General features: G+C 37.5%; 1 protein-coding gene across 1 annotated transcript; it reads right to left on the reverse strand.

The window, feature by feature from the left end:
* Positions 1 to 3,432: 3,432 nt before the first annotated feature.
* bmp5 (bone morphogenetic protein 5) lies at positions 3,433 to 26,214 on the reverse strand. Its single transcript, XM_088934173.1, has 7 exons — positions 24,931 to 26,214; positions 17,116 to 17,308; positions 12,597 to 12,745; positions 9,323 to 9,517; positions 7,071 to 7,147; positions 6,462 to 6,572; positions 3,433 to 5,734 (listed from the first exon to the last, which is right to left on the reverse strand). Exons 1-7 carry the CDS (start codon positions 25,418 to 25,420, stop codon positions 5,585 to 5,587), a joined length of 1,365 nt encoding a protein of 454 aa, XP_088790299.1. The 5' UTR covers positions 25,421 to 26,214; the 3' UTR covers positions 3,433 to 5,584.
* Between the last annotated feature and the right edge of the window lie 615 nt (positions 26,215 to 26,829).

Consider the following 26,829-nt stretch of genomic DNA (forward strand, 5'->3'; position numbering starts at 1 on the left):
AGTATATAGAACAAGAATAGAAAGGTGTATTAATGAATAAAAAATGTAATTCCTTTTTACCAGGGCATTTTCTTCCTTTTCAGTCTCAAGACACGTTACCTGAATTATTTGTTGGAATCATTATTTAGAACTGCACACCAAATTTCAGGATAAAAGAACTCAGACTACACTACAAGTACAGTAAGTAGCAACAGAAAATCACAGTGTGAATTGTGCTGGGCTGTTTAAATCTTTGAAAATGAAAATTAAAAGTTGCTAGTGAGATTAGGGTTACCACCTGCTGCATAATTGCAGGATGCCTTCAGGCAGTTCAGGAGCTCCCTTCTAGACTGTGCTAGCCACTAACTTGTAAAGTAAGAGTGAGAACAGTATTCACTGTCACCTTCATAAATACCTGTCCCCAACGTAGTGCTCAAGAAATCCAGGAGAGATTCTATTTTTTGTAAAACAGAAATAAACACTCACTTTGAAATAAAAAGAAATAAAAATTATTCAGGTCACTTTTTGTCAAGATTTTGTTTGACACTGATGAAGTGCAGGCTCAGTTACTGCAGCCTGACCATGACACTGGTCGACACAGGAGACCAGACTGCCCCGAGAGGACAAGCTGTGCTCCCACTCCTACAGTTTAAAACAGTTTAAAAAATATACGGGGATTAGCCAAGATATCAAATCTAATCCCAGAAATCCAACATCTGCAAGAATCAGAAACGTTTCCCATCTCAGTACTACTGGGGAATGGGGGAAGAAACTCATTAGAGCTGACAGCCCAGCGTATGATCTTCTGTCCCAGCCTGCGAAACAGAACACGACTCTCTCTCTAATAATACTACTACACATAATAATAATTTAAATGTCTTGGTAATTGTCATTACTTTGGCAATACTGTAATTCATCAATCATTCCGATAAAACTTGTTATTGGTACAGAAAAGCACAGAGACCCTGGATACAATTCCAGACCTGGGTTCCTGTCTGTGTGGAGTTTGTATGCTCTGACCATGTTCATGTGGGTTTCTTCCAGGTGTTTCAGTTTCCTCCCACAGTCCAAGTCCAAGAACAGACTGGTACTGTAGGTTAATTGGCTTCTGAGAAAACTGCCACTGTGGTGAGTGTGTGTCTTGAGATGGACTGGCCTCCCATTCAGGGTCTAACCTGCCTCGAGCCCATTGTTTTCTGGGATAGGTTCTGGCTCCCCTGTGACCCTGAACTCTAAGAAGCAGTTAGAAAAAGATAGATAATAGAATAGAATATTACTGAAAAAATTATTGAGTCTTCAATTACTGTATGTTCAGTGATCTAACAATTTCCACAGAACATCTGTTGCCTGTCATATTCCATTGTGGTTCCATACACAATATATCCATAAAGACATGCAATTGCAGGAAGCCACATCAAATTTGACATCAAAGAAGAACAAATTTATGGGCAATACACTGTAATTAGACTAAACCAATCCTAGAAAAATACTAGTTTACTTAAGACAGTTGTTTGTTATACTTGTTAAAAGAGTACTTTTTTGTGAACCGCAGATGTGAAAAAAAAATTAAAAGCCATTTTGTTTTTATTCTAAGAATTTGTCTGCTATTGTTTGTTCTTCTGAGACGTGGCTTAAACAGTAATGAATTTTTAGAGGGCTCACTCAAATTACTTACTGTACATTACTTCTGGTGTTTGTTGACCTGTGTTTTACTTTGTCTTTCACAAAGAGTTTGTCCCAACCCCACACCTCATGAACTGCACTTGGTGCAGATTGAGAAAAATGAATTAATCAGCACCCTTTAGCTGTATTATTAAAAATTGTGACAATGTCAGAACTACTTTACTTACAGTAGCTCCATAATAATCTTTAGTTGCGCCAGTGTTTACAATGATTATCTGTAGTACGTTAGTACTAGTACAGAACAGACGTTTGCAGGGGTTTTGTGAGTGTGTGTAGAAGAAAATGAAGCATCACTGCAGAAAATGTTTCCTGCAAATGAGTTTAGTTTCTGCAGTATGTTTTTGATGATTGATTAGAATTTTTACACTAATGTTCCCTGGATCTGTTAGCACAAGAGTCTTGGCACTCTGGAGACTGTCCTGGACTGTCGGACAACAGTCCATTATAGGACGCCCACAAGAAAACACTGATAATTTAGATAAACTTATTTATGCTACTAGTACGTCTTTGGCAGGAGAGAGAAAAGCAGAGCATCTGGCAAAAAAAACAGATACAGTAGGCTCAGGGAGAACATGCAAACTCCACACAGCAGGTAGTCCAATCTGGAATTGCCATTGTATCACCCTATAAACTAATCACATTTAATTAATTTATTGGCTATGAATTTGGTTTTGTTATTTTTTAATATGTTATTTTGCAAGCATGCATTTCTTTTGTTTCTACACATTGAGCCTGTTTGACCTTTCCTAACCCCTTTGTAAATGGCTTTTCAGCCACACGTTTGGATTTAAAAATAATCCAATGTGCTATCCACACTGAAATCACTCATCCCACTGCTGAACTTGCTGCACAGCTGCAGACAGATGTGCTCACTCCTTGGGTGGACCCAGGTGTTTATATCATACTTGTCAAACATTTACCAGTCTTGGTCTGTTGTCCTGTGACTATATAAAGCATCCATAGTATTCCAAACACTAACAAGTCCAGAAAGTGAAGTTTGAAAAATCAGAAAGTCTGAAGTGGGATGTAAGGCATTTTTTTTAGCAATACAAGGATTTCCCTTTCAATATTATTTCTAGTTCCCGTTAGTTTTAATTCTGTTTAACTCGTGTTTGAAAAAGAAAATGTGATTTCATATTCAATTTGAAATTACCACATTAATTTGCAAATTAACACATTAAAAGCCGTTAAGAGGTGATCTTATCTTTTCTGTTACTACACTTATTACTTATTCTGTATCTAATGAGCTCAACATGATTCTGTGGTGTCTATCCTGCTGAGAATACTAGTCTAATTAACTGACTATTCCACCATCAGATACATTCATAAAGTGTCTTGAAAGGAAACACCACTACTGCTCCACTCTGCTTTCCCATTGGAAAAAAGTAACTTTCTTTTGTGACAACCACTCTTCTCTGAATGCTTTTCTTGGCAAAAAGCTTTGAGAACTTTTATCAGAAGCTGTTTTTATTGGAATCCTTGTAGCTTAAAAAAAACTAAACTAAAACCAAAAGCTGACTTTGATGGTAAAAATGTTGAATTTGTTGAAAACAAGAAGGCTTTGATTAAGAGGCCTATTGTTATATGAAATGTGGAGGAATAAAGATTGTAGGTTTAAGACATAATCTGTTCATTAAGATTGTAGATTGAATCCCCAAAACTGTATTAAGAGTATTTAAGGTAGTAAAAAACATATACCATGAAGAACGAATGTAGGAAAAATATGAGCTTTTGGGCAAAAAAGCACAAAGCACAACAGAAGAGACAATGTTTTAAAAAGACATTTAATGACATATAAACAGGACTTCATACAGTACATCTTTATTTTAAAATGTTTTACTCATGTTAACAGAAGAAACTTAATGATAAGGTGAAATGTTAACCTACACAGACTACACATAGGTTTAAAAATTAAAAACATCTCTCTCCTCTCATGTCTGAGACCCTGTCCTTAAAACTAAAGGCCTACTTATCAGCTTTCAACTCTACTGATATGAGAAGTCTGATATTCAACTCTAAAAGAATGAAAACACAAGTGTCTCTATTTCTGGAACATATGAGAGAAGAACACAGTGTTAAGTTTGCATTTGTATACTTTTAACCACATAAATGGTCAAATGAATTTGAAGTGGTTAAATATCTTTCATAAGTAAAATATAAATTGATCCAGTTACGCACTTAAGTGTACAGCTGTAATGGAGAAAACGTTGCTGCCCTGCTGTATTAAAGTTCTATGTATTTCTTCACAAAACACACAGGAAAATAGTTCTCAAATATACATGTAAAATGTTTGATCCATTAAGTCTTTTTCAGTTTCAGACTTTTTAGCAAAGCGTATTTATTCTTGAAAACTATTAAGCTTCAGATACTACATAAATAACCACCAGGCATTACCAGTATGAGAGTTTTATGGTATAGAACATTTAAAGTACATACTAAAATGTAAACATTATTAGAATCAAACTGCTAATGGAACAGAGCTTTAAAAAAACACCTTAGATGTACAGTGGACCAAATGAGATGTAGACGTTCGTAGTTTTGATTTCATATTTTTTATGTGAAGCTAATGTTTTGCCAAGTTTGCACAGGAAGAGAAGCTTAAATTAATATGACCAATGCATTTTAAAAATCTAAATGGTGGATTCAATGCTGAACACTTTGGTCCAGTATTCAGCTAAGGTTTTGAAATGTGTGGTGCAGTACTTATAGACTTGTCCTCCCTAATTGACTTCAAAAGATTTTTTTTCAGTACTGAGTTGCTTATGGAGTCAGACCCTGAATTCTTACTTATCTTCACAACTCAAACAAATCTACTACACCAAAAGGCTGGTTTCTTGTCATGTAGCATTTAAATGCTCTTGGGAGAACTGCAGAGTCTCTGTAGAAATTCTCACCCTACACTATGTCATATGGATTCGATGGTGAAAGTACATGGTATTAACAATGCATAATGTTGAAAACTCATTTGGTTCCAAGGAGGTGAAAAAAGTAATTTGTCAATAACTGCCACAATCACTGCTCAGATTTTTTTTAAAGTACTCACTGTACAAATGTTCTTCATGCGATAATTGAAACCAGCATCTGTCACATAACCAGTGGAAAACTACATTAAGTACTCTGCTGGGTCTGGGCACCAGGACGTGTGTCTGAGTCAGAGCTGTGATTTAATCCATGCCCAAAAAGTATTCACATTTAAGAAAGAAGAAACGGTGTTATTACAGACTTGTCTTTTGCTTTTTTATGCTACTGTATGGTATTATGCTTTAACGGCTGCTAAGATATCTCCTGTTACATGTTCTTTCATAATTCCTAAAACACAGCAAGAGATTCGCAGGAGTAGATGATTTAAGGTGAATATTGCCCTCCAGTGTGAGAAAAAAGAAGACTGAAAGAACATGCACTTACTGTAGGCCAGACTTCCAAAGTTTAAAAAGCATTGCGTGCTCATAATCATTACATTTCTCTTCTGAAATTGAGGTGCATATACATCTTTCACACTTTGTAGCCTTAACACTGAACACACAATACATTTCGGCTCCTCAGTTCTCAGCCCTGCCCTAATATATTCTACTAGATACTTGTGGAGACTTTCAAAAATTGCTTAAAGTAAAAAAGTACCATCTGTTTGGAAAGCACCACTTGTTGAGTTGGATGAAACTACTGTAAACAACAGCAACAAGTCATAAGGGTTACATATAATCACATACATTTTATATTACTTTTTTAAAGATGTTCTGTTTTAAAAATCCCCTTTAAGCTTATGGAAAAATGATTACTATGACAAAAAGGAGAAAATAAATAAGTACATGGAACTAATATATACATAATACTGTACATCACACCATAGATTAACTATCTATACCACTGATATGTCTTCCAGCAATACCACACATCTTAAGGCAGGCATGACAAGGACTTCTGCCTAATGGCATCCACATGACCGGACCACCATATTTCTATATTTTTTCAAGATGACATTGGAGCTGTCATCAAAGTACAGCACAGAGATAGCGTTTAGTTTGGTCGGTGCACAGCATGGCTTTGGTACATTATCAGGGAACATCAGGTGAACCTGCAAAGAAGACTGAGTTAAGCACAAAGTCTTGCTAGAGGACAAACATTACCAAGTCAGAGTGTGCTCTGTTTCTTAACGGGTTTTCTAGAATGTAACAAGCTTTCTGTTCACCAGCCTCAAGATACTCTTAATCAGATTTTGCTGGCATAGGCACTCCGAGCCTCTGGAACAGGCAACCCACCACATTGCTAATGAGGATTAACTGGGATCCTTTAAGAAATGGCTGGATAAGATCAATGAGCAAGAACAGGATGGGCCGAAAAATGCCCCTCGTTTGTAACCTTTCTTTCATGTCCCCTTTCAAGATTTGCTTCTTGAATGGGGTTGCTGAGCTTACATGAGAGAGAACCGGTTCAGGGAACTGACCCATAAAAGAAGACAGGAAGAACAGAACAGGCCCCAATGAACACCTACTGTAGGCTGCTGCTGCAGATAATGCAACTTCTACTGGAATATCTAGATTGAAACTCTTCAACTGAAAGCAAGAAGCTCCAGTCCATTGCCTCATTCCATTTACAGTACAGAATTCCCAAAGTTTCTTATAAGAGCAACCAAATGCAAGTGTTCTGAGTCTTGGTGGCATTTGGTCACGCACTGCAGAGTCACATTTTTTCAAATGGTCAGACTGTAATGGATAAAATGCTAATGGCTATAGCATAACCTCACCTTGCACCATTCACTGTTATATAGAAAACATACCAATAACTCGTAAAGTGATACGTACCAAGGTCTGTACAATAGCATGGTTAGTTGCATTCATGTGTGCATTGAGTGGAAAGGAGCATTCTCCATCACAGTAAAAGGCAGCATAACCTTCAGGTGCAATAATCCAGTCCTGTCAATACAATTAAATAAAGAGAAACACAACATATGTAAATTCAGGGACATATCACAATGTCATAAATCTTTATCAGCATTGTACAGTGAAAGGCTAACGAAGACACATGATGATAAAATCATTTTAAGATACCTGATGCCCAGCAAGACATTAACAAGACATTAACAAGACATTAATTGATACTGAGAATGAAACTTGTCATATTTTAGCTCTTGCCCCACATTAACAACCCCTGAAACCTCAACCAGATTTTGTAAATTACCAGCTTTTTTTTTACAGAAGACATTTTAACAAATTAGCTGTGAAAAAAAAACAGTCGTCTCGTCTCTTTTGCATGTTTCAATAAATTATTTTGTGCAAAATAGAAATGCAATGTCCTATCGATTCTATGGAAAAGATCTGAAACAACATCTGAAGTAACATGACACAATGTATCTGCAGTCAGCCACTGGTCCATTCGTACTTTCAGTCTTCTAATGGGTAAAAGTCTCTAACCTGCCACCCCAGATCGCGGAAGCTCACATAAAGTTCATGCTTCTTGCAGGCTTGCTTTTGCTCACTGGTGTTTTGATCTGTGTGAGCAAAAAAAAGAAACACCTTCTGAAGCCATATCTTCAAAACAAAGCAAAGTAGTAAAACGCTGGGCTAGGTATATTCCCCGGGAGAGGTTACAACAGGGTGTTAAAACCAAAACCGTGTGTGTGGTCCTTTGTACAGTTCCATTCTGATTTACGATTGAGCAAAATTCCTAAATGATCTGACTGTCATTGAGAACAATGAACCAAAGAAATGGTCCTCACGCATGTTGATAGCACTCTGTATGAACAAAGACATTATGTGACAGAACAATGCTAGTTTTTGTCAGCTTTACGGTTTATGTGCAAAAATGCAAAGCGTACTGTAAACAAGGCGTATGATCCCTGTACTTTGGATGTAAGGCTCAATCTACCGGCAGCTTGATTAGCCCCAGCCTGGCTGGTAAACCGTGTTTTAGTAGAAACAGCACTGACCATGAGCAGCTGACTCGAGTCCATGAGCACGAGAAACATGCTATGATGCTTTTTTATTCACACTCAGAATGGTGACATCCTTTTATATATTAACATCATGTTAAGTGTCATGACTGCTGACACTTTTGCTGAGAGCATTTAACAATACTTTTTTTTTTACTTTAGGGATGACTTTCTTTATTTACTGTACATGTAACTTTTTTTAATTTAGGTATTTCTAAAGTGGTTATATTAGTATATTATTCATCTTGAGTCACTGTAAAGCATAAACAAGAAATAATATTTGGGTTTACAATGCAGTCAGAACATTCAGTGGAAATTTGCCTTTGAAGCAGGACAGCATTTTTGTGGTACATACATCAATGTAGCTATGTGTGTCTCCAAAATCCATGTGTTAATAAAGGAATTAAAAAGTGTTCCTCTAATTAAAAAAGACAAATATAGTCAAACTCAAAAATATGCATGCATGTGAACTGAAGTATGGTCAACAGATCATGCTGCATGATTAGAAGACAAGAACTTGAATGTCCCACAAGTCACAATCTTTCAACAATTAATGTAAAGATGTGTGTGTCAGTTTGTTAGGGATTGGAAGCTTGACTAGTATGTCTTCCTGTCTCTGCATTTTTGGGAAAAATATAACCCAGGGCGCTTCCTAGTTATTGATGTTATACCCATAATGAAACCAGACTTCTTACAACCTTCTGGAGCTGATACAATTTTTAAAACTGGAAAAACGGGCTCCACCATAATTTCCACTGTGATTTTAACATTTGAACATTCTTTGTCTTTGCGTCCATAAAGAATGAAGAATTGTTAATAAAGTAAAAATTGCTAAATTAATTCCTCCTTGTTTTGTTTCAACCTGCACAGAGTAAAAATTGTGTAGCCTTTTGGTTTTAGCACAGAATAAGTTATTGATCTAAGCTGTATTTAATCAACCCTTTGTCAGAAGGCTAAAGTAACAAAAATACACAATTACTGTGTTTCACGGTTATACTAGAAGTAGGGTGAGAAAACAAATTTGTTCCAAGGGTTCATACACCTTTCCTACCAAGGATGAGCAGATAACAGCTTAGACGTATCTGCCGAGCTGGGAGTCCTCATCATACTAAAAAAACATTTTGAAAGAACCCCACACATTTGCTGTCAGGGGCAGGAAGTCATTCTTGTTGTGCTATAGCTCTTTAATTATGTTTTCAAAGCCCCATGGTCAAAGGCAACAAACTCAACGATTTTATAGACTACAGATGATGGAGAGTTGTTCTTACATCATGCTAATTTAGATACAAGCAGCAGAGCAGCACATATTCAAAACAAGGGCCTTGATTTAGAAGTTTGGCAGTGAAACATGGTTGTAGTAGACATAACATCCTGTACTATGTAATGGGGGAACTAGTTTTAATGCAGTGACAGTGCATTAAAAATGAGTCTGACAGACATGCACTAACTCACTGATTGCTTTTTATTTTTTTTTAGTATTTATACAGAGCAGGGATTTTCCTTCACACCAACTAGTAATGTTAGAATAAAAAGAGCTCTTTAATTTGCTGAAATAAATGTTAAAATGGGAGAGTGAATTATGTTTTTACTTTATTTATGTAGGGTGGTGAAAGAAAATGATTTTTGCAGTAATGTTAAATTTATTAATACCATTCAGACTGAGCATGTTCACACATTTGAAAAAATGTTCTTGCATTATTAATCTTTTTGAAACCAAAAAAATATCCATCTTACCAACAACTTTAGGTGCCCTTGAGGAATCGTGATGGCTGCCCGATTTGTTTCTGTTATTTTTTCTTTTCCCATTCGCAGCTCTCACAGAACGAAGCAAGACTTCGCTGGCTTTGAAGAATGCAACCATAAATGGTTGTTTGGACTGGGGGCCATTTCTGCCAACAATACCTGCAGATTTTATGTTGATGCTTCGCCCTAGAACAGATGTTATATAAACAAGGTCATTTTAGAGTTAATTGATGAAAGTGCACTGCACAACAAAAGAATGAAAAGATTTTGCTAGGCTCACTTGTATCAGTAGATCGAAATGCTGAGAAAGATATGCTTTTTCTGTCTATTGGTTTATATTTTTATTCACTGTGGTTCAGACAGCATGTGGTAAAGAAGAGCAGTTGCTAATAGAGTGGAACACATTAAGCTGTGTGGCTTCTGTACCTTCAGAGGAATAAAGTTCCGGAAAATACCACAAGTTCTAATAGCTACTAGAGGCATCCCCGTTTCAAACAAAGAGTAGTGTACAAAGAGTATACTTAGGTATTGGAAAATTAATGTGAAATGTCACAATCTAACAAGCAGAAGGAAGCTGAGGAATTGTGTGTACCTCATTTATTTCAGTGACTCTTGTGTACCTTATAATTTGAAAGACTTACTCAAAGACACCACTATCTGACATCCCCTTGTCCTGATGAAAATTAAGGTAGCCCACAGCCTATCCCAGAAGAGAAATGTGCAAAGGGGCCAGAGAGAAAAGAATAATGCAAAACAGCCAAGAAAACCCAACCAGCATATCTTTGGGTAGAATAAAACAAAAATATTGGTGAAAACACACATAGAGAACATGCAAACGTCACGCAAACACACCAAAAGGGTAAAAAAATAAACACAAAAAAAGGAAGAAAGGAAATATTACTCAGACAGCTTTGTGTTAAAACACTGTCCCTTCTCCATATTATTCATGCTACTGGTGAGATATGCTGTTTATTTAGTGGAATACATTTAATTGAAACAATAAACATTTTGTGTGCATAAACAGCTACTTGTTTTTCAGATAATTGTTAAATCATTCAGCACACTGGAGTTTGTCAGAGTCACTGTGCCATTAGTTCAAGCTGCATTTTCCTATTTTACAGTCAGAGCTGAATGACTGATAAAAAGCAAATACAACCATTCAAAAGTTCTGCATGCACTGTTTGAAAGTGAACTATTATAAGCAATAATGGGTATATTAATTTAATGGATTTAAGACTGAAGGCTTATGTCATTATACATTTAAATAATTGTGACTGATTATAACATTAAAATTGAAATGTGATGTTTAATAACATTGGATAAATATTACACCTTAATGTATTTTACAGTGTATAGTATACAAGGTCTCTGAAGACTAAAGGGAAATGGGAATTAATACTGTACATTAACTCTTGCCATATTTTTTTCTGTTACCCTGAAGTCTTAAACAAACAATAGTTTATTTAGAAAAATATTGAAAGAATACAGAAGGAAGGAGAAGTTAAGGGGTCTTGATTTGTGGTTTTAGACATGTCCATTCTGTTTTTTAGTATAGCAAACACATTAATTAAATTCAGATGCCACGACCCTCCATGAATATTTGCTAGCTGAAACATCCAGCCAAATGCCACAGCTTGAAGTGACCCACTTCCGTCTCTAAACAGTTACAGTTCTCCATCGTGTTTATTCAGGTGTTTCTCTTTACATTCGTTTAACATGTACACAAAGACAAGGAACAATTCCATCACATGGGAGAATGTTAACATTTATACAGTAAAGTCAGGGGCCATATTGAACTAATTCTCCAGCTATAATTGTTTAATTATATGACAAAATCTATTATACATATCATACCAGACCTTGAGATTCCACTGTAAAATGAAGTTATATGTTAGGTTATCTTAATTATATTTTAAAAGAAAGATTATTTCTTTTACACTTTCTTACACAAAAAACCTGGATTTTACACCTAACTCTATTTCAAATAATTCCTCCTGAGGTTCCTTCACTTTAAAAAAAAATGTAACCTGATATTTCAGACTTTGTGTGAAAACATTTATTTAACATTTAAGGGCCAGTTAGCCATAGTACAGCATTTCTTTTCACTTCCTCCCAAGAAAAGCAAACATGAATTTGTAGGAACAAAGTGATACATAGGTTTCAGGCAGTGCAGTTATTCAATAATGGCAGCAAGGGGACAGGAGACACACTTAGAGAAATATTTAATTTCACAATTTGCGTAATTCAATTCGACACCTTTTATATCCATGTCTTTTATCAGTACATCCAAGTATTACATAAATGTTTTAATTTATGTGCTTAGAACAACAATCAAAAATGTATATCTATGCACATGTGTTTTGTTATCCCACGAACGTCAACCTGTGTCATGTCAAGAACAATAATTACTATTGTAGGCCTACTCCTGACATGAACATCAGATGCCTTAGTGAAAGGGGGAGCTTAATGTAAGCTTTTTATTTGCTGACTAGTGCTGCCATCCTATATCTACAGTAGATGTACCATAGGTTGACTTTTCTCTTACAATCCACTCCTGTTGAACATTGCTACTCTACCACCACTCTGTTTCCCACTAGGACAAAACACCAAAATCCATAGAAGCACATACTGTACTGTATGAAAATATCAAATAGGTATGAAACAGCACAATTAAGAAAAAAAGGTCAATATTAACAAGCACTGTAAAGCTCAATCTTTTCTGTGAAAATGTCCTCACCCAAAGTGGTCTCGTACATTAGCAGACCCTTGGAGAGTGTGCGGAGAATCGTTTAAAGGATATGCACAACCACAGCTGCCTGTTCAATGCCAATACTCTGCAGCCCTTCACTGAGTTCCTATAAAGAATCTGTTCTAATTGCCAGGGTTTATTTCTTCTCTTGATTGCTTAAAAGTAAAATACTGCTGTGGACTGCTGTGTTTTGGAAATAAGAGACCTTTCGGGTTAGATTTAAATCCCAGAATTACGCTTAAAGTTGTGGCAAGCGTTTCACGACCACAGGCTCTGTAGCAGGGGATCCCAGTGATCCAATAGAATTAAAAGGTATGCAGAGGAATTTTCTTAAATTCTTTTTCTTAAATTCACTCCAAAGGAAACCAATATCTGAAGCTTGGACATAATACGATACCAAGGCTTCCAGCAACAACAGCAAAAGCAAATTTCAAAACAGCTCAAATCGGCCATCTGTTAGACCTCATAGGACCTGCACTCTACAGTTTGAAATAGACAGACATTGTTTTTCCTTACCGTCTATTGTTTCAACACAAAGTTGGAGGCCCATATTCTGTCGAGGGTTAAGAACCCAATGGTTGCTTGTAGCAGTAATATCAAAAACCAGCCAGCCCCCATCAGAAGCTTTGATCTTTTTTGAATCTAGCAAAAATGTGTCTGCATCCCTGAAAACAAGACCAACAGTGATTAATAAGGGATTTATTCTGCATTTTATCTTTCTGCATTTGCTAATACTCACAGACCACAGACTTCTTCTGTAAATGCAATTTCCTAATCTTTCTTCCTCAGATGAGATCCTGTTGCCTTGAATATCTCACTCCTCTTCCCAACTTGTCACGAATTGAGATGACGAATCATGTGACCAGTCGCTTGTGTGCAAGCGGTGAAAGATTCGGAGTAGTTTACACCACTACCTGAGCACAGCGTGTTTCACAAGTTAAGTCTGGGGAAGATGTGCAGGATGGGGCATTGCAAAAAAGCGATCATTCGAACTTGCCAAAAACTAACCTTGGCCTAGACAGTGGAAAAATAATGGAGAGGGAAAAAAAGCATCCTGAAAATTTGAATAAAGGGTGAACACTCTAAGAACGTCATAACTATTTTTTTTGGTCATGTTCAAGGCTACAACTGTATGCACAAAATTTACAATCAGGTAGTTCCTGTTAATGCCCTTCAATTGTGGTAAAACCAGTGAAGGGCCACACAGGGAGAAAACATGTGCTTCCCCGAGTGATTTGAACATGGAAACAATCTTACAATTCAGGAGGCCCTGACCCAGTACTTAGGAGTTGATTACATAAACAAGGTACCACTGCCTAACTAATGCTTCTGGTGCCTCAGCTTTCACATTTATGCCTCTAATGGACTTGTATGTGTACAGTGATCACTGATCAGCTCAGGGACTTTACTGATCTGGTGGACTGTGATTTGTACCTTTGAGTATTATATTCCTAAATAAACCTTTCTCACTCAGAAGAGTGACAAACGCTTTGCTGGTTGGATTAGCAGCAATTCAATTTCAAAACAGAACAATTAAATTTTGAGTTTTGAATTACGTCATTTAGACAGAGAAAATACATTGCAAATTAACACAGCCAAATTCTATTTATAGATCAATTATGATTATTCTTTTGAGAAATGGTTTGAATTAAAATATGCATTTATACTCGAAAGTTCTTTGTTTTGAATAAGTGCAAAAACCTTTCAAATAAACAAAAGGGAACACGAATGCTGTAAATACTTGCATAAATAAAGAGTCTGCAAGCAGCCTTTAAATGCAAAATTTGAGAATGTCATTACACTTAAAGCAAAATATACAATTGTAAGACATCTAGAGTCTCATACAGTATGTTGCAAAAATACTGATCAACACATTAAATCTTTAGACATTTAATTTATGGTATAAGTTATTTGTTTAAAAAGAACATTTTCACAACTGCACTTCAGTCAGATCAGCTTCAGTGCAACTGTATTTGCTGTGGCTTCATGCAGTGCTTGAGCAGACCATACATTGCTATCCATGCTGTATGGAACATGTTGCCCAGCTCTGTAGTTAAAGCTGATACCTTGGATTCCTTAAGGAAATGGCCGAATCAGACTCTCGGATCAATATGTTACTAACTACTAAACAGGCCAGATGGGCCCAATATCCTCATCTTGTCTGTAATCATTTTTATGTTCTAACGTACAAGTCCTGGACTGAACCAAACAACAGGATGGACAACCACAAACATCAAAACAATGTTAAAAGCCATGACTAATGACTGGAAAAGCGTTTAGGGTCTCTGGCTGAGCTGAGGAAGACTCGAAGGGGCAGTGGTCGGTGCAGGCTGGGAGGTCCTGAAAGCAGAGTTAATCAGGCAGGAGCTCTGAAGGCCCGGAAGCCTCATACAGTACATACAGTACTTGCCCCTTGGATGTGTGGGCCCACTCAAGCTCAAGGGGCTTTAGCTCTGGGGAAGCAGGTGGGTCAGGTAGCTGCCAGCGTATCAGAGCTTTCTGGGGGCCTAACTACAGGGAGGTTAGTGGCAGGGCCAGAAATAGCCCAGCAAGAGACACAGATATAAGGAGGAGAGATAAGGGTGCACTGTGGCTGCGTTAGGAGCAGTTAACCCTCCAGTGACCTGTTGGTGTAATGAGTGTTTCTTACGATCCTACAGGCATCGCCTGTATGAGAGAGAGAGAATGAGAAAGCCCAGCGGCTCAGGACTGTTTCCCTGGTGTGGCATGCCCTAGAGAGCCTAATAACTGGAAGTGTTTTCTTGCGCTAGAGCAGATTACAGCTTTATTATTGAAACAATCGGTTTCTTTCATGGTTTTATTTTCTCGAGCAAACCTAACTCATTAGCATTTATGGGGCAGCTGGGGACCAGTGATCTGAGATCCGTGTGCTGGAAATAGCCGGGCAAGACACCCGGATATAAGAAAGGGTGACTGCAGCTGCACTATGCGTTTAACCCCCGAGCAGCCTGCTGTAAATGTGCACCCTAGCTCAGGCTCCCGCAGGCATCATGAGAATGAGAGAGCCCAGGAGGGACGTCTCAGGTGTGCATTGGGGTGGCACGCAATCAGGCATGTTCTGAAAAACCGAATGACAGATAGTGCCTGCCTGAGTTAGTACAAATTGCCCTGTTTAAATAGTTATTGCTTTCTTTGTGAAGTAACAGTTTTCTTAGTGACTTGCTTTTCTTGAGCTAACTTGTTAGCCTTTATGGAGAAGCTGGGGACCAGTATTCTCAGATTCATGTACCAACTAGTACCCCCACTAGGAGGTAAACTGCTCCATCGTAGTGATTCTCTGCACTGCCTTGTGTTCGCAGCTACGAGAGGCCCCAGTGGAAGGCAGCATTTTCATGGAGTTTTCTTAGGTTTCGGATTCTTTCCATAAACAGCTTTGATTTGTTACCCACTTAACTGGAACCATTTAGACTCTTTATTGTACTGCTAAGAATGTTGCTGTCATGGACAAATTTTCTTTTTCATTTTGCTATTTTAACCATCAAGTCTTGGCTTAAAAATAATGGATTTTTGCACACCAGTTTAGTGTATTCAAATGTCTTTTTTCATTTTCTATTACAGTACTTCTTTGTTTTTGATCATTGTTGTGTTTTAGTCATTTATTTGTTCGCATTCCACAGTTGTTCTTTGAACCTACATTGTGTATTTTCCTCTCTCTGATTTATTACAATGCCTTTCTTGTTTAAATACAAGAATGTGGAATTACAGTCATTTTGTTATATGAGGGAATTTCCTTTGTTTGCAAGTTATGAGGACTGATAGCATTTCCAACACCTGTTTTGGTGTTGCTGGGCATTTGCTCCATGGACTACAATAGAACGACAAGGGTCATGAGGTTTAGACCCTTGTCAGAAAGTTCAGAAAAGAATTCCATTTCTTTTTGTTTTGTTCTCAATGTGGCACATAGCCTGTGCCTTGAACTATAATTTTCATTTGATAATGGTATTACACATGCCAGAAAAGCATAATATTAATACATGGTATTTTACAGTTTATCAATCCACTGCTGTAAATACACTATCAAACATTTCACAGACTTCACACTTTAGGAACGTGGAAGCAAAATGTTAAATCACCACAATAAAATAATGTCTTGCAGAATGCTATCTAGAAATATCCTTGTTTTACCAGGTTATTCAAGATTTATCTTCAATTCTGCAATGTACTATACAAAATGTTTACTTAAAATATATATTTTTTAAAATAAAAATGTAATAATAATAGTAATAATAGAGAAAAATTAGGGCTTATTTTATCTTTTTTTTGTGCAGCACATCTAAATGTCCCTTTTTATTTTATTTGTTTTAGAGTAAGGGGTAAGCAGAGAAAGATGTTCTTCAGTGGATGGGTTTTACTGTGTCAAAATCTCAAAACCCAGTCTCATCAAAGACCAATTGCCACTGTATGTGCAGCCAGAAATCAACACTCCTTTAAGCTGTATTCAACTTTCAGAAAGAGTAAGTTTTCTTCCCTATGGTTATGAGATACCCAGAATATTCTGTGACACAGGCTACCTCATAAACAATAAATATAAAAGGAAACCTGAGATTCCTAATTCTTGTACCCAGAAAAGAACATGAGAGCATTTCCAGGGAGAATCTGAGACTTATGAACCCATTGAGTGATCAACGGCAATCGTCTGAACAATGGAACAATGACAGATCTTTATAAACAAGATCACCTCAAGGACTGTTTTTATATACTTCGTCTTACAGCAATGTATAAATAATATACTGTACTGTTCAACCACAATTGCAATAGCTTAGTAATATTATGAAATCTGATACGGAAGGGTGATTTATGATAAAAGACTGAGTCATAGAAAGGGGAATATAATACTGTGTTATGCAGCAGCAGCAACAACAAAAAACTTTTTAGATGAACGGAATAAATGAGGGAAATTACATTTTTAAAAAATGATAAAATGGGCATAACTTCAGGAGAAAGAGCAATTTTAATTTAATCTCGCATTGAATTAAGTGCAGTTTGAAGAATCATGCTGGTTATTTGTACAAACCTGTTTTGGTATTCCTTGATGACTTGGTAAATGCTGACCTTCAGCGTGTTGTTCTCATACCGAGTGTGGCTGCGATCCTTATAAATCCGAAACTCTGCCGCTGTTACTGCTTCGCCATCAGGGATTTGAGTCAGATCGAATCGAAATTCCTTGTAATGTCTCCTCTGGTGGGAGAAATCTTTATCTCTTTCCACTAAAAGGAATCAACAGAAGAGAACATGGAAATGATATGGGAATTGCTTTAGAACTGAAGATATAAAGGAAAGAAGTGTAAATGTTATGCATATGCAGAAAGTAACTTAAGGCATTTTGTTATGCTAAAGTAAAGTTTCACAAGTTGTTTTCTACAAATGAAGCAATTTATCAAAATCTTTAACATTCCAAACCAAACCCAAACATTTTGACTACTAACACAAACACTATCCATCCCATTAAATCAGTCAACTGACTACAGGTAGCAGTTTAGAGACAGGCCAAGCACTGTTTTTTCACAACCTTCTCTACCAATGATAAATGGGCTGTCAGTGAAGAAAAACAGGCCACATTCAATTAAAGACACTTTCCCCTGCCTTTTAATTTGACAAAAAAGGATCAAATTCTTCTGCAAGGTTTCTTCATCTCTTCTTAGCATATTACCTCATTTTTTAAAACAAAGATCTAGAAACATTTGCTTGGCTAAATAGATAGTATAGTTATTTCAGCAGGATCAATAAAGCATTCGTTATCTTCTTTAAATGCTTTTGGAGGCCAGCTGTGTGGCTGGTGGTCATTTTACCAGCACAGAAAGCACAACAGATAACGCTAGAATAAGCTAAAAAAACAGGCAAACATTCATGATATGCAAATTGACATAAAACATTACTGAAGTTCATTTTAGAGATAACAAAGAACAGCAAAACACATATATAAGAATCTTTTATTTCTGCCTTTCAGTAAACCAGTTAACCTAATGGAACCCACACGGATCAATTCAGGTAGTACTCAAGTTAAAGAACCAGCATACAGTACATGTTGTATGCTTCCTTCGTAATAAACTCGAGGAGGTGAAATACACAGGAACTTGGATATGGTCTGTGTTTTTTTTAGTCCTGTCAAATGGTTGCACATACTTTTCTGTATAATTTAATGTATTTTTAGGGATTTCCTCTGAAGTGCTGGATCAATGGCACATGAAACTGAGCTAGTCTAAAAGCTGACAGTGTTCCACATGTAGCTACAAAGTAACCCTACACACAGCTCCGTGCAATCACTCCCAGACCCCGCAGAGGCTCGGCTTGTGTACCCACGACAGCATTCGATTTTCAGCTGGGTCGGATTTCAATTAATTTCAACTCAAACACTAGAAAGCAAGCAGGTGGCAAATAATTTCTCGCATTGCAAACTGTATAACACAGAAATTCAAAATGTATCAATATTGTTTGAATTTTAAAGGATCTTGCAATGTGGAGTCCATTAGAGATACAGCGGAACACACTCACATACTGTAACACACGTTACAACAGCAAACATCATGACACGGACGTTCCTGCCTCAGGGGAGGATAATATCAGGACTGTCCAATATTTTAAAAAGACATTTGCAGTACAGATTTTAGTAAGATAAACACCCAAATACTTCCCATAATTCTTCAACATTTTAATAAACAACAGTTTCTGAACTACAGAAGTGTAGTAAAAGAAACTAGATTATCAAATGTTTTTTTCTGTCCGTGGTCTAGCACTGCAGTTATACAGGGGATGTTTTGTTCCGGGCACAGTTAAATGATAGTTTATCTACAGTGAAAGCCTGTGGTTACTTAACACGAGAAGGTCAGAGGTTGTATGGGATTTTTACTGGCATTACTCACTTCAGCCTGTAATGACTAGTAATTGGAAGCAGAGACTGAAAATATCAAACATGTTGGGTGACAGATAAGCAACCGATTAATGTAGAAGCCTCAGTTACAAGACACTAAAAGGTCACAGGCAAAAGGAATTCATTGCTATGCTGCTTTGGAGAAACCGACACCCAATTTGTGTCTGAGCATTTTTTTCTTTTGTATATACTGTACAGAACTATAATAATAACAGCCACAAAATATAGTTAATTAGAGTAGAGGCTTTTGTGATAAAGATAGCTAGTGTATGATATCTGCTTTGTTGTCTAGTATAAACTGTACTGCTCTGATGGCTGTGAAAGTACTAGTATGTACTGTACCTACAGTATTTCACATGGAATGCACTTTCTTTATAAGGCATAGTCATCCAATTTCAAATGATATTTCAAATTTGTTGGCAGCTATAATTTAACACAATTTATTTACCCTATACATTTTATGCAGAGGTGTTCAAGGTCTTCAATACCTGCATGGAATAAGACTGATTCCATAAATCTAAGAGATTTGCAAGATAAAACTGATTATTCATATCAAAAACTGTTTCAAAAAGTACTTTTTTCTTCTGTAGATTTATGTCAGTTTCAAGACAAACGAAGTGACAGCTAAGTGTGAGAAGGTTTTAGGGAGAAGATGGTCTCATGAATGTTTCAAACAACGATTTGTTGTCGTGGTTTTATGGCTGTAAGATATTCACAGTTGGAATCAGTCTGGAAAAGACATCAGTGGGAAAGTTCTGAATTGTTTTATATATATACAATATATTCACACATACAGTACCTTATTGTGTATATGTGATTCTCATCTTCCACAATATTATTACACTGTTTACAGGATATGAAATTATGTCTTAATATTATTAATTGTCACAGTGCCATACAGTTCATTTTCAGACTCAGAAATAATTACTAACACTTGGGAAAATGAATATAATCTCAGAGGTCACAATGCACAAACACATATTCAGCACTTAATTACGAACAGCGAGAATGTTCGTGGTGATTTTTCATAGGAAACTCTGACAGGAACGTTTAATCTTACTTTCATCAGTCATAATAATGCAGCCTTAAGGACCTCTTATTTCTCTGTACCTGTTACAGAACATGAATTTAAGTTTTCACTGAAAATGTAAATATATTTAGTTGATGTAGTTACAATACTTGTATCTGAAATGTGCAGTGAACAAGTCATAGAACATTTCTTGTTGCAACATTTAAATTACTTAAGGTACTGTATACAGTATATAGCCTAATATGTACCTGTATATATAAATACATTTGTATTTATAATATTTATATATATAGTATTCAAAGGAACAAGTAATAGGTTTATTCCATGCTGAAAAGAGAAGAAAGAAAACACAACGTTTCGGCTGTAGAGCTGTCTTCATGTGTGAGAACGACAGGGCCAGAAGAAGCACCTGAAGAAGGCTCCACGGCCGAAACGTTGTGTTGTCTTTCTTCTCTTTTCAGCAGGGAATAATCCTATTACTTGTTCCTTTGCAGCCTACGCATGCTGGCGCAGCTCCCCACCTGAACTATATAGTATTTATATATAAGAATATGATATAGTATATATACTGTAGTATTTGTGTAAAATCTGATAAATTCAATAAATGATACTACTACAATCTATCTAAATGAAATTAGCTTAGATTTCATCCATTTTTTCTACCAATGAATGACATTCAATTCCTTACATTCTACCCAGAAACACATTACTATGAATATTCTATTACAGTATTCTACAATGCAAAAGGAGAGTGAGGAATAAAATCTGGTGAAAAAGAGTCTGTGATCTGCCAACAAATAACACAATATTCCCAAAACCATATCCCGGAACTCCAGGAGTCTGGAGAGATCGGCGCATGCGGAATGATCCACGACAGTAATCCGAACATTTGCCAAATACTGTGCAGATACCAGGTAACATTCTCAAACTATTCAACGAGCTGTACCACTGGTCAGCTTTATCTACACTTCACAAAGGCGTAGTTCTGTCTCTCTCTTCCTTATGTCTTCACATACCACAAGCCACAAAAACAAAGCACTGGGCTTTGCTAAGTTACTTAGCCAACTTACTTTCATCTAAAAAAATGCTTATTTTGTGACTTTCATAATTAACCACTGTGGTGGATAACAGGTGTGTGCAGGGCAACGGACAGGTGCAGATTAGCCAGGCCATCCTGCTATACAAACACTGACCCCACCACCACCACCAAAAAAAAAAAACTTGGTTCAACACATTTTCCCAGGTGGTTCTTGAGAAGCAGCAGAAAGCCAGTTCTGGAACCCTTATGAAAATAACCAAAAGGTTTCTATAGAACTTACAGCCAGGTCAACTGTAGGTTATTTTGCTTTGGGAAGGACCACCTGTATACAACAGTGCGAGCCCGTGAACTAGTGTGGAGCTCATGTGGGCTGCTTATAACCAGCTCACACAGCCAGAATAATGTATGAATGCTGTATGTGCATTCAAAGGCACGTTGAAAGAGAGGGCACCAGCACTGCCATTGTTTCAGTAATGTTCTCATGGTTTTACAGTGATAATCTGAAAAGGTGTATGATGACAAGTCACATGTGCACTGAAGCAATATCACAGAGATCTTCAACAGCACCTAAACACGTTCATGTCCACTTGAGAGCTGTTCCGGGAGATGTGTCTGGTGTGCCCTGCTAGCTGTTCTCTCCATGACAGTATGAGGGTAATGTGCTGCGGTAATCCCTGCATTTGTGACTGAATGTAAAGAAGATTATCTGCGGCGTTCATCGGTTGTAATCTTAGTAAGGAAAATATCTCGCATAACTAGGAACATCAATACACATTAGTTTCTTTGAGTTTGCTACATAAGATTGTGTACTTTCACATTTTGAATGTTACCCAACATATAAGAATATAAATGGAACCTAAAAGTTTGCTTTTCAACTGATTACTGCCAATTGGATTCAAAGCATTTAGGACCCTGTTCATAAATCTTTCATTCACACATTAAAATGTATATTTCACTTCTTGTGTTGTGTTTATATTTGGACATAAAGCTCCATGTTCAAAAGACGTTTTGGGTCGTCCTTTTATTCAGGGTGTAATTTGGAGCTACATTTCGACAATGACTTAGTTTACTTTCATTATGGCAATATCAACGTTTAAAACAACATGTGGGTTCAAGCTTTGAAGTAAAAGCAATGTTCTACCTGAAAATTTGAAAAGAAAAAAGTTTAAGAAAAACAAAACTCCTCGAGTTTTTTTTCCCTTTAACAACAGGAAATAATTAAGACCAATTATCTGCAGGTCAGACAGTCATCTGATAAGAGTTAGTATGAACAGGCCTGCAAAATGTCAAAGGTCAGGGCTACTGAGGCAATATAACGCTAATCATTCATATTATCTTTCGCTCTAATATCGCTTCATGAAGCCTTCATTAAAAAAAGGCATCAAATGATTTTATCGTAATTATTCTCTTTTTCACGAACGCTGCAAATACTAGTTTATTTCGGGGCTGGAATATCTCATCGAACATTCTCTTCGCTCTTGCGATCCGTGAAGATGATAATGACGACTGTAATTGTTATTACTACAGTATGTTTAGCTTCTGAAATCTTTCCTTGCCCCCCTCATTTCCTCTCTCGTCGTACTTGAGTGAATTAATGATTCGGAGACCTTTTCTTCACTTTGACTTTAAAGGCCCCACAGTCTCCAGCTGGAAATTTTTAATAAAACGTAGAAATGCAGCTACTCGGAGCCGCTGCCTTTGCAGCCGGGTCGGCAGGCAGCGATCGGGAGGACAGAAAGACCAGAGAAATGTGTGGGAAGTCATTAGAAGAGAATAATCCAGTCGGGGTTTTCGAAATCCCCAGGGAGCCTTTTTTTCACACAGCAGTTAAATTGGCATCTTGCTGTTTTAATTTAAACCGATAGCATACATAGAGCCTTCAACGAGAAACCCGAAACGAATCGATTTGCAAAGGAAGAAAGGAATCGAGAATAGAAAACGGGACCGTTTCTGCAATTCAGAAATAGCGGAAAGATTCTTCCTAGGTGTTTATTCAAAATCACAAAGTTTTAACCTTAGTTACGGTTTAGCGTGACATACTTAAAGTTGGTATTGTAGCTGATGAGCTGTAGTTGCAGTTCAAATTTTATCACCTTATCTGTTAAACACTATTTGTACCCTACAATACTGGGAAGGGTGCCTTGCACATTCATTTATTTTATTCAGCATATTTAGGTTTATATAGCTGTAGCAGATAGTATTCGTTTAAGAGCCAGTAATTTTTAATGTAGCTACTCCTGCTGGGTTGACGTTTATTATTATTACTATTACAATATAAGGGGTTTTATCTTTTTTTTAGCTGTGGCCTGAACTCCTTTTTCAATTGAAGTTAATTTTATAGTCGTGCGGAATGTTGCGGTGAATTCCTCTTGCTTAAAACCGCTGTGAAGACCGGGAGGAAATAATTCGTTTTAATAGTAAAAGACTACGCCTGTCTATATGTTATGAAAAGAAAATATTGTATTGTATTGCTTTATATAACTCCCAGATGTTTAAACGCTTTGAAAGATATTTGCAATTTGTCAATCTGAACCAAGCCAACTGCATCATTTAGAAACGCATCGCAGTCAATTGAAATCCAGTAGTAACGTACTGTATAGTCCATTAGACAGGAGCAGCTGTTTTGATTTTGAATTATTCACTTTTTATTTAGGGGCTGTGAACGTTAGATCTAATCTGGTGGATAATCATGTACAAAACAAAGTGGGGGAAAATGAAAGGATTTCCTTACGATCTGACCATTTGTTTGTACAAGGAATAAACAGCAGCAAAATAAGAACTTGATTTAATCTTCCAGCTTCTTAAAACTATAAAGAAACAAATCGGTCCACAACACTCACTAAAACTGAAATTAGAGATGCAATGATAATTTCAAAGAAGCTTGAAAAAACATTTATGTTTTATTTAACAACGCATAGAGGTTCGCTTAATTATTGGAATCTGATACTACTGGTAACTGTTTTTACTTGACAGATAAAAAGGCAGCAGTTTTCTTGTTTCTATTTTGTGTAACCTATAGTCACTCGGGGTCCCGTTCCTCATTAACTTGATTCAGATAAGAGTTGTGTAGCTCGATTTTGCATTCCTACAGTATAATTGTTCTCTTAACTACATTCTGTACATTGCTGTTGTCCCGTTGGTACAGTGACTTGTATCGCACCGTTACACGTTGTGCTTATTTACCTTAAGAATAATTAGTTTTGATTACCTACTACTGTAGGTTTTAAGTAGATTAAGATTTTATATGATATGTATTATAATGTACACGAAAGCAATGTCTAAGCTGCACACCTGCTTCCGATATAGTGAAAAAGTTTTAAGAGATGAGAACGAAACGCACTGCTAGTTATTACAAAAGTCAAGAGGAACTAAAAATTAACCTGACGTTCTGTTGTTTGCAAATTACACTCTTTACAGTAAACTCGGTAAAAAGTTATTAATTTAAACTCGACAATATTTACATTAGACGGCTTCGGAAACAATGAACTTCCTACTCGAAATCAATGACAAATGATCCGTTCAAACTTTTCACCGCTAATTAAAAGTGTGGTTCAGTAATTTAAAAAGCGATATACTTTATAATGATTTTAGCGTCAATATGCCATTTTGACACAATAAGAAGACAGATCATGCTACGTCCACCGCCGCAACTATGTCGAGAACACGTTAGAACATTTCCCAACGCAGAATTTCATGAGCCTGAAAACAGAAATATACTAATTCAACCAAGCAGCTACGCGCGGCAGTGAAACTGGTGTACTGTAGCTTTTTTCCCCCATGAATACTCTGCTCTGTTTTTGAAGCTCCTGTGAAGGCACTGCTCAGCATCCTGGAACAAACGCGTTTTTGTGTGCTAAATCACACTATCCAGAGGCTCTGAACGCATACCTACCTAAGTTGACAAAGCTCATAACCATATCAGCATCATTCAGAAAGTTGGTGTCGTGTGCGGTCGCCAGAGGAGGGCTTTGACTAGTCAGGGGGCCTGCGCGGTACGACTGCGCCGCACGGGAGTATTCGTGTGGGGAGCCGTAGTACCCCTTGCGGGAACTGCTCTGCGACTTGCCGGGGGTGCCCTTGCTGGTACTTCCCAGCACCGCGTCCTCTTCCTCCGTGGACATGGCATTGTACAGGTCCAGCATGAACAGAGGCGCGGAGGAAGCTTGCTTGCCCGGGGAGAACGGCCTGGGACGGTGTGGCAAGCCCAGGATCGAAAGGATTTCTCTCTGGATTTCTCTCCGCTCGTGGTTACGCAACCTCCTGTAAATAAAACTCGAGTGGGCATGGTTGTCGCCCAAGCCGCAGTGTACGGAATCAAGAAACCCCCAGCACATCCACAACAGCCCAAGTGAGGCTCGGCAGAAAAGTGTTAACGGTTTCATTGTTTTAGCACGTTAAAACTACCCGTTGTCTACGCGCAAGTAGATCTCTTTAGGTTTTCATGTCAGTGGAATCACTGTAGCAGACGTCTCCCAATTCGTAAGTTAGCTTCTTTCTTGTCCTTATCCTTTACCTCAGTACGTATTTTACATCATTGTAGAGTTGCATTTTATCACTTAATTTTCCAAAAGTCCTTTATTCTCTCGGGGGTCCGTTTATTAATTCCGGTCGGATCCTATTCGGATTCCTTCTCAGTGCTACTGTATCACACCAGTGTGCCCGCGCACGACGCCGTGTGTCATTGGAAGCGCTGGCGAGCTGAATCCTTCGTGTTCAGAAATCCCCAAATGATATATCTTTCACACACACGCGTTAAACACACTGAAACGCGCCGTTGAGACGTTTAAAAAAGTGAACTCCTCAAAAAAAAAAAGCGCTTACTGATTCTTCAGGCGGTGCTCTTACACCTTGCGCCTCTCGATGCGCTCACCCAGCAGGTACAGCAGGTCCCTCGAAGCTTAAGCGCAGAAAACGTCCTGTATATGGATACAATCTGTTCCCCCGGAGCACAGATGACTATATATATAAGTATAAGCAATTTATAAGTGTGTTTGTATTGCAATGCTTAACGTCAGCACTAAAGTATATTCCAAAGGAATTTGTGGAAGCCAAAAGTTTCCAAAAGTCCATCCCACCCTGATCCGTGAGTGTTGCAGTTACCTCTAGCGGCCGGAGCGCTACAGCTTCAGTGACAGGCAGATGAAATGCGCTGCAGCCCGCTGTGAAAGAGGAGAGCTGCTTGTAATCCGAAACGACTTTAAACCAGTCAATGAGGAACAACATGAGCATTTAATTACACCTATTCTAAAGGAGAATATAGCGTTTGTGCGGCCTGGCTTTTATCATTTTAATGGTACTGCCATTGAATAGGGAAAATGAATTCTTTATCAACAGGCTATGCGTTGACGTGTCTGAAGTTTTTAATATTGACACCAGTATGTATGTCTTTGCAAGAAACAAAGACATGAAGGCGAAAGAGAAGTGGGCTACTGAAGGACATCTTCTAACTTATTGTCACATCAATAGCCTTATGCAGCACAGTTCGTAACGTACACATTTTTATTTAGTGAAAAGGGACAGAGCGGTTTTTGAACTGGTAAAAAAAGCCATACTTTGCTGTAGAAATAATAGCCGTTATTCCGTGAAAAGGTAGCTGCAAACACGTTTTCTCTTTTTCGGAGCTACAGCTTTCGTCTTCTGCGGAGAGCTAACCGCGGACGATCCAAGTGAAACGCAAAATAAAAGCACAGATTTGGTTTATTTATGAGCCAATGAGAATCTCATCGCATTCAAGAAGAACATGCGTTATGGACACTGAAGGCAAATAAAGGCCAGGCAAATCATGTAACAC

The sequence above is a fragment of the Atractosteus spatula genome, chromosome 15, assembly GCF_055471065.1.
Source record: "Atractosteus spatula isolate fAtrSpa1 chromosome 15, fAtrSpa1.hap1, whole genome shotgun sequence".
NCBI lineage: Eukaryota > Metazoa > Chordata > Actinopteri > Semionotiformes > Lepisosteidae > Atractosteus > Atractosteus spatula.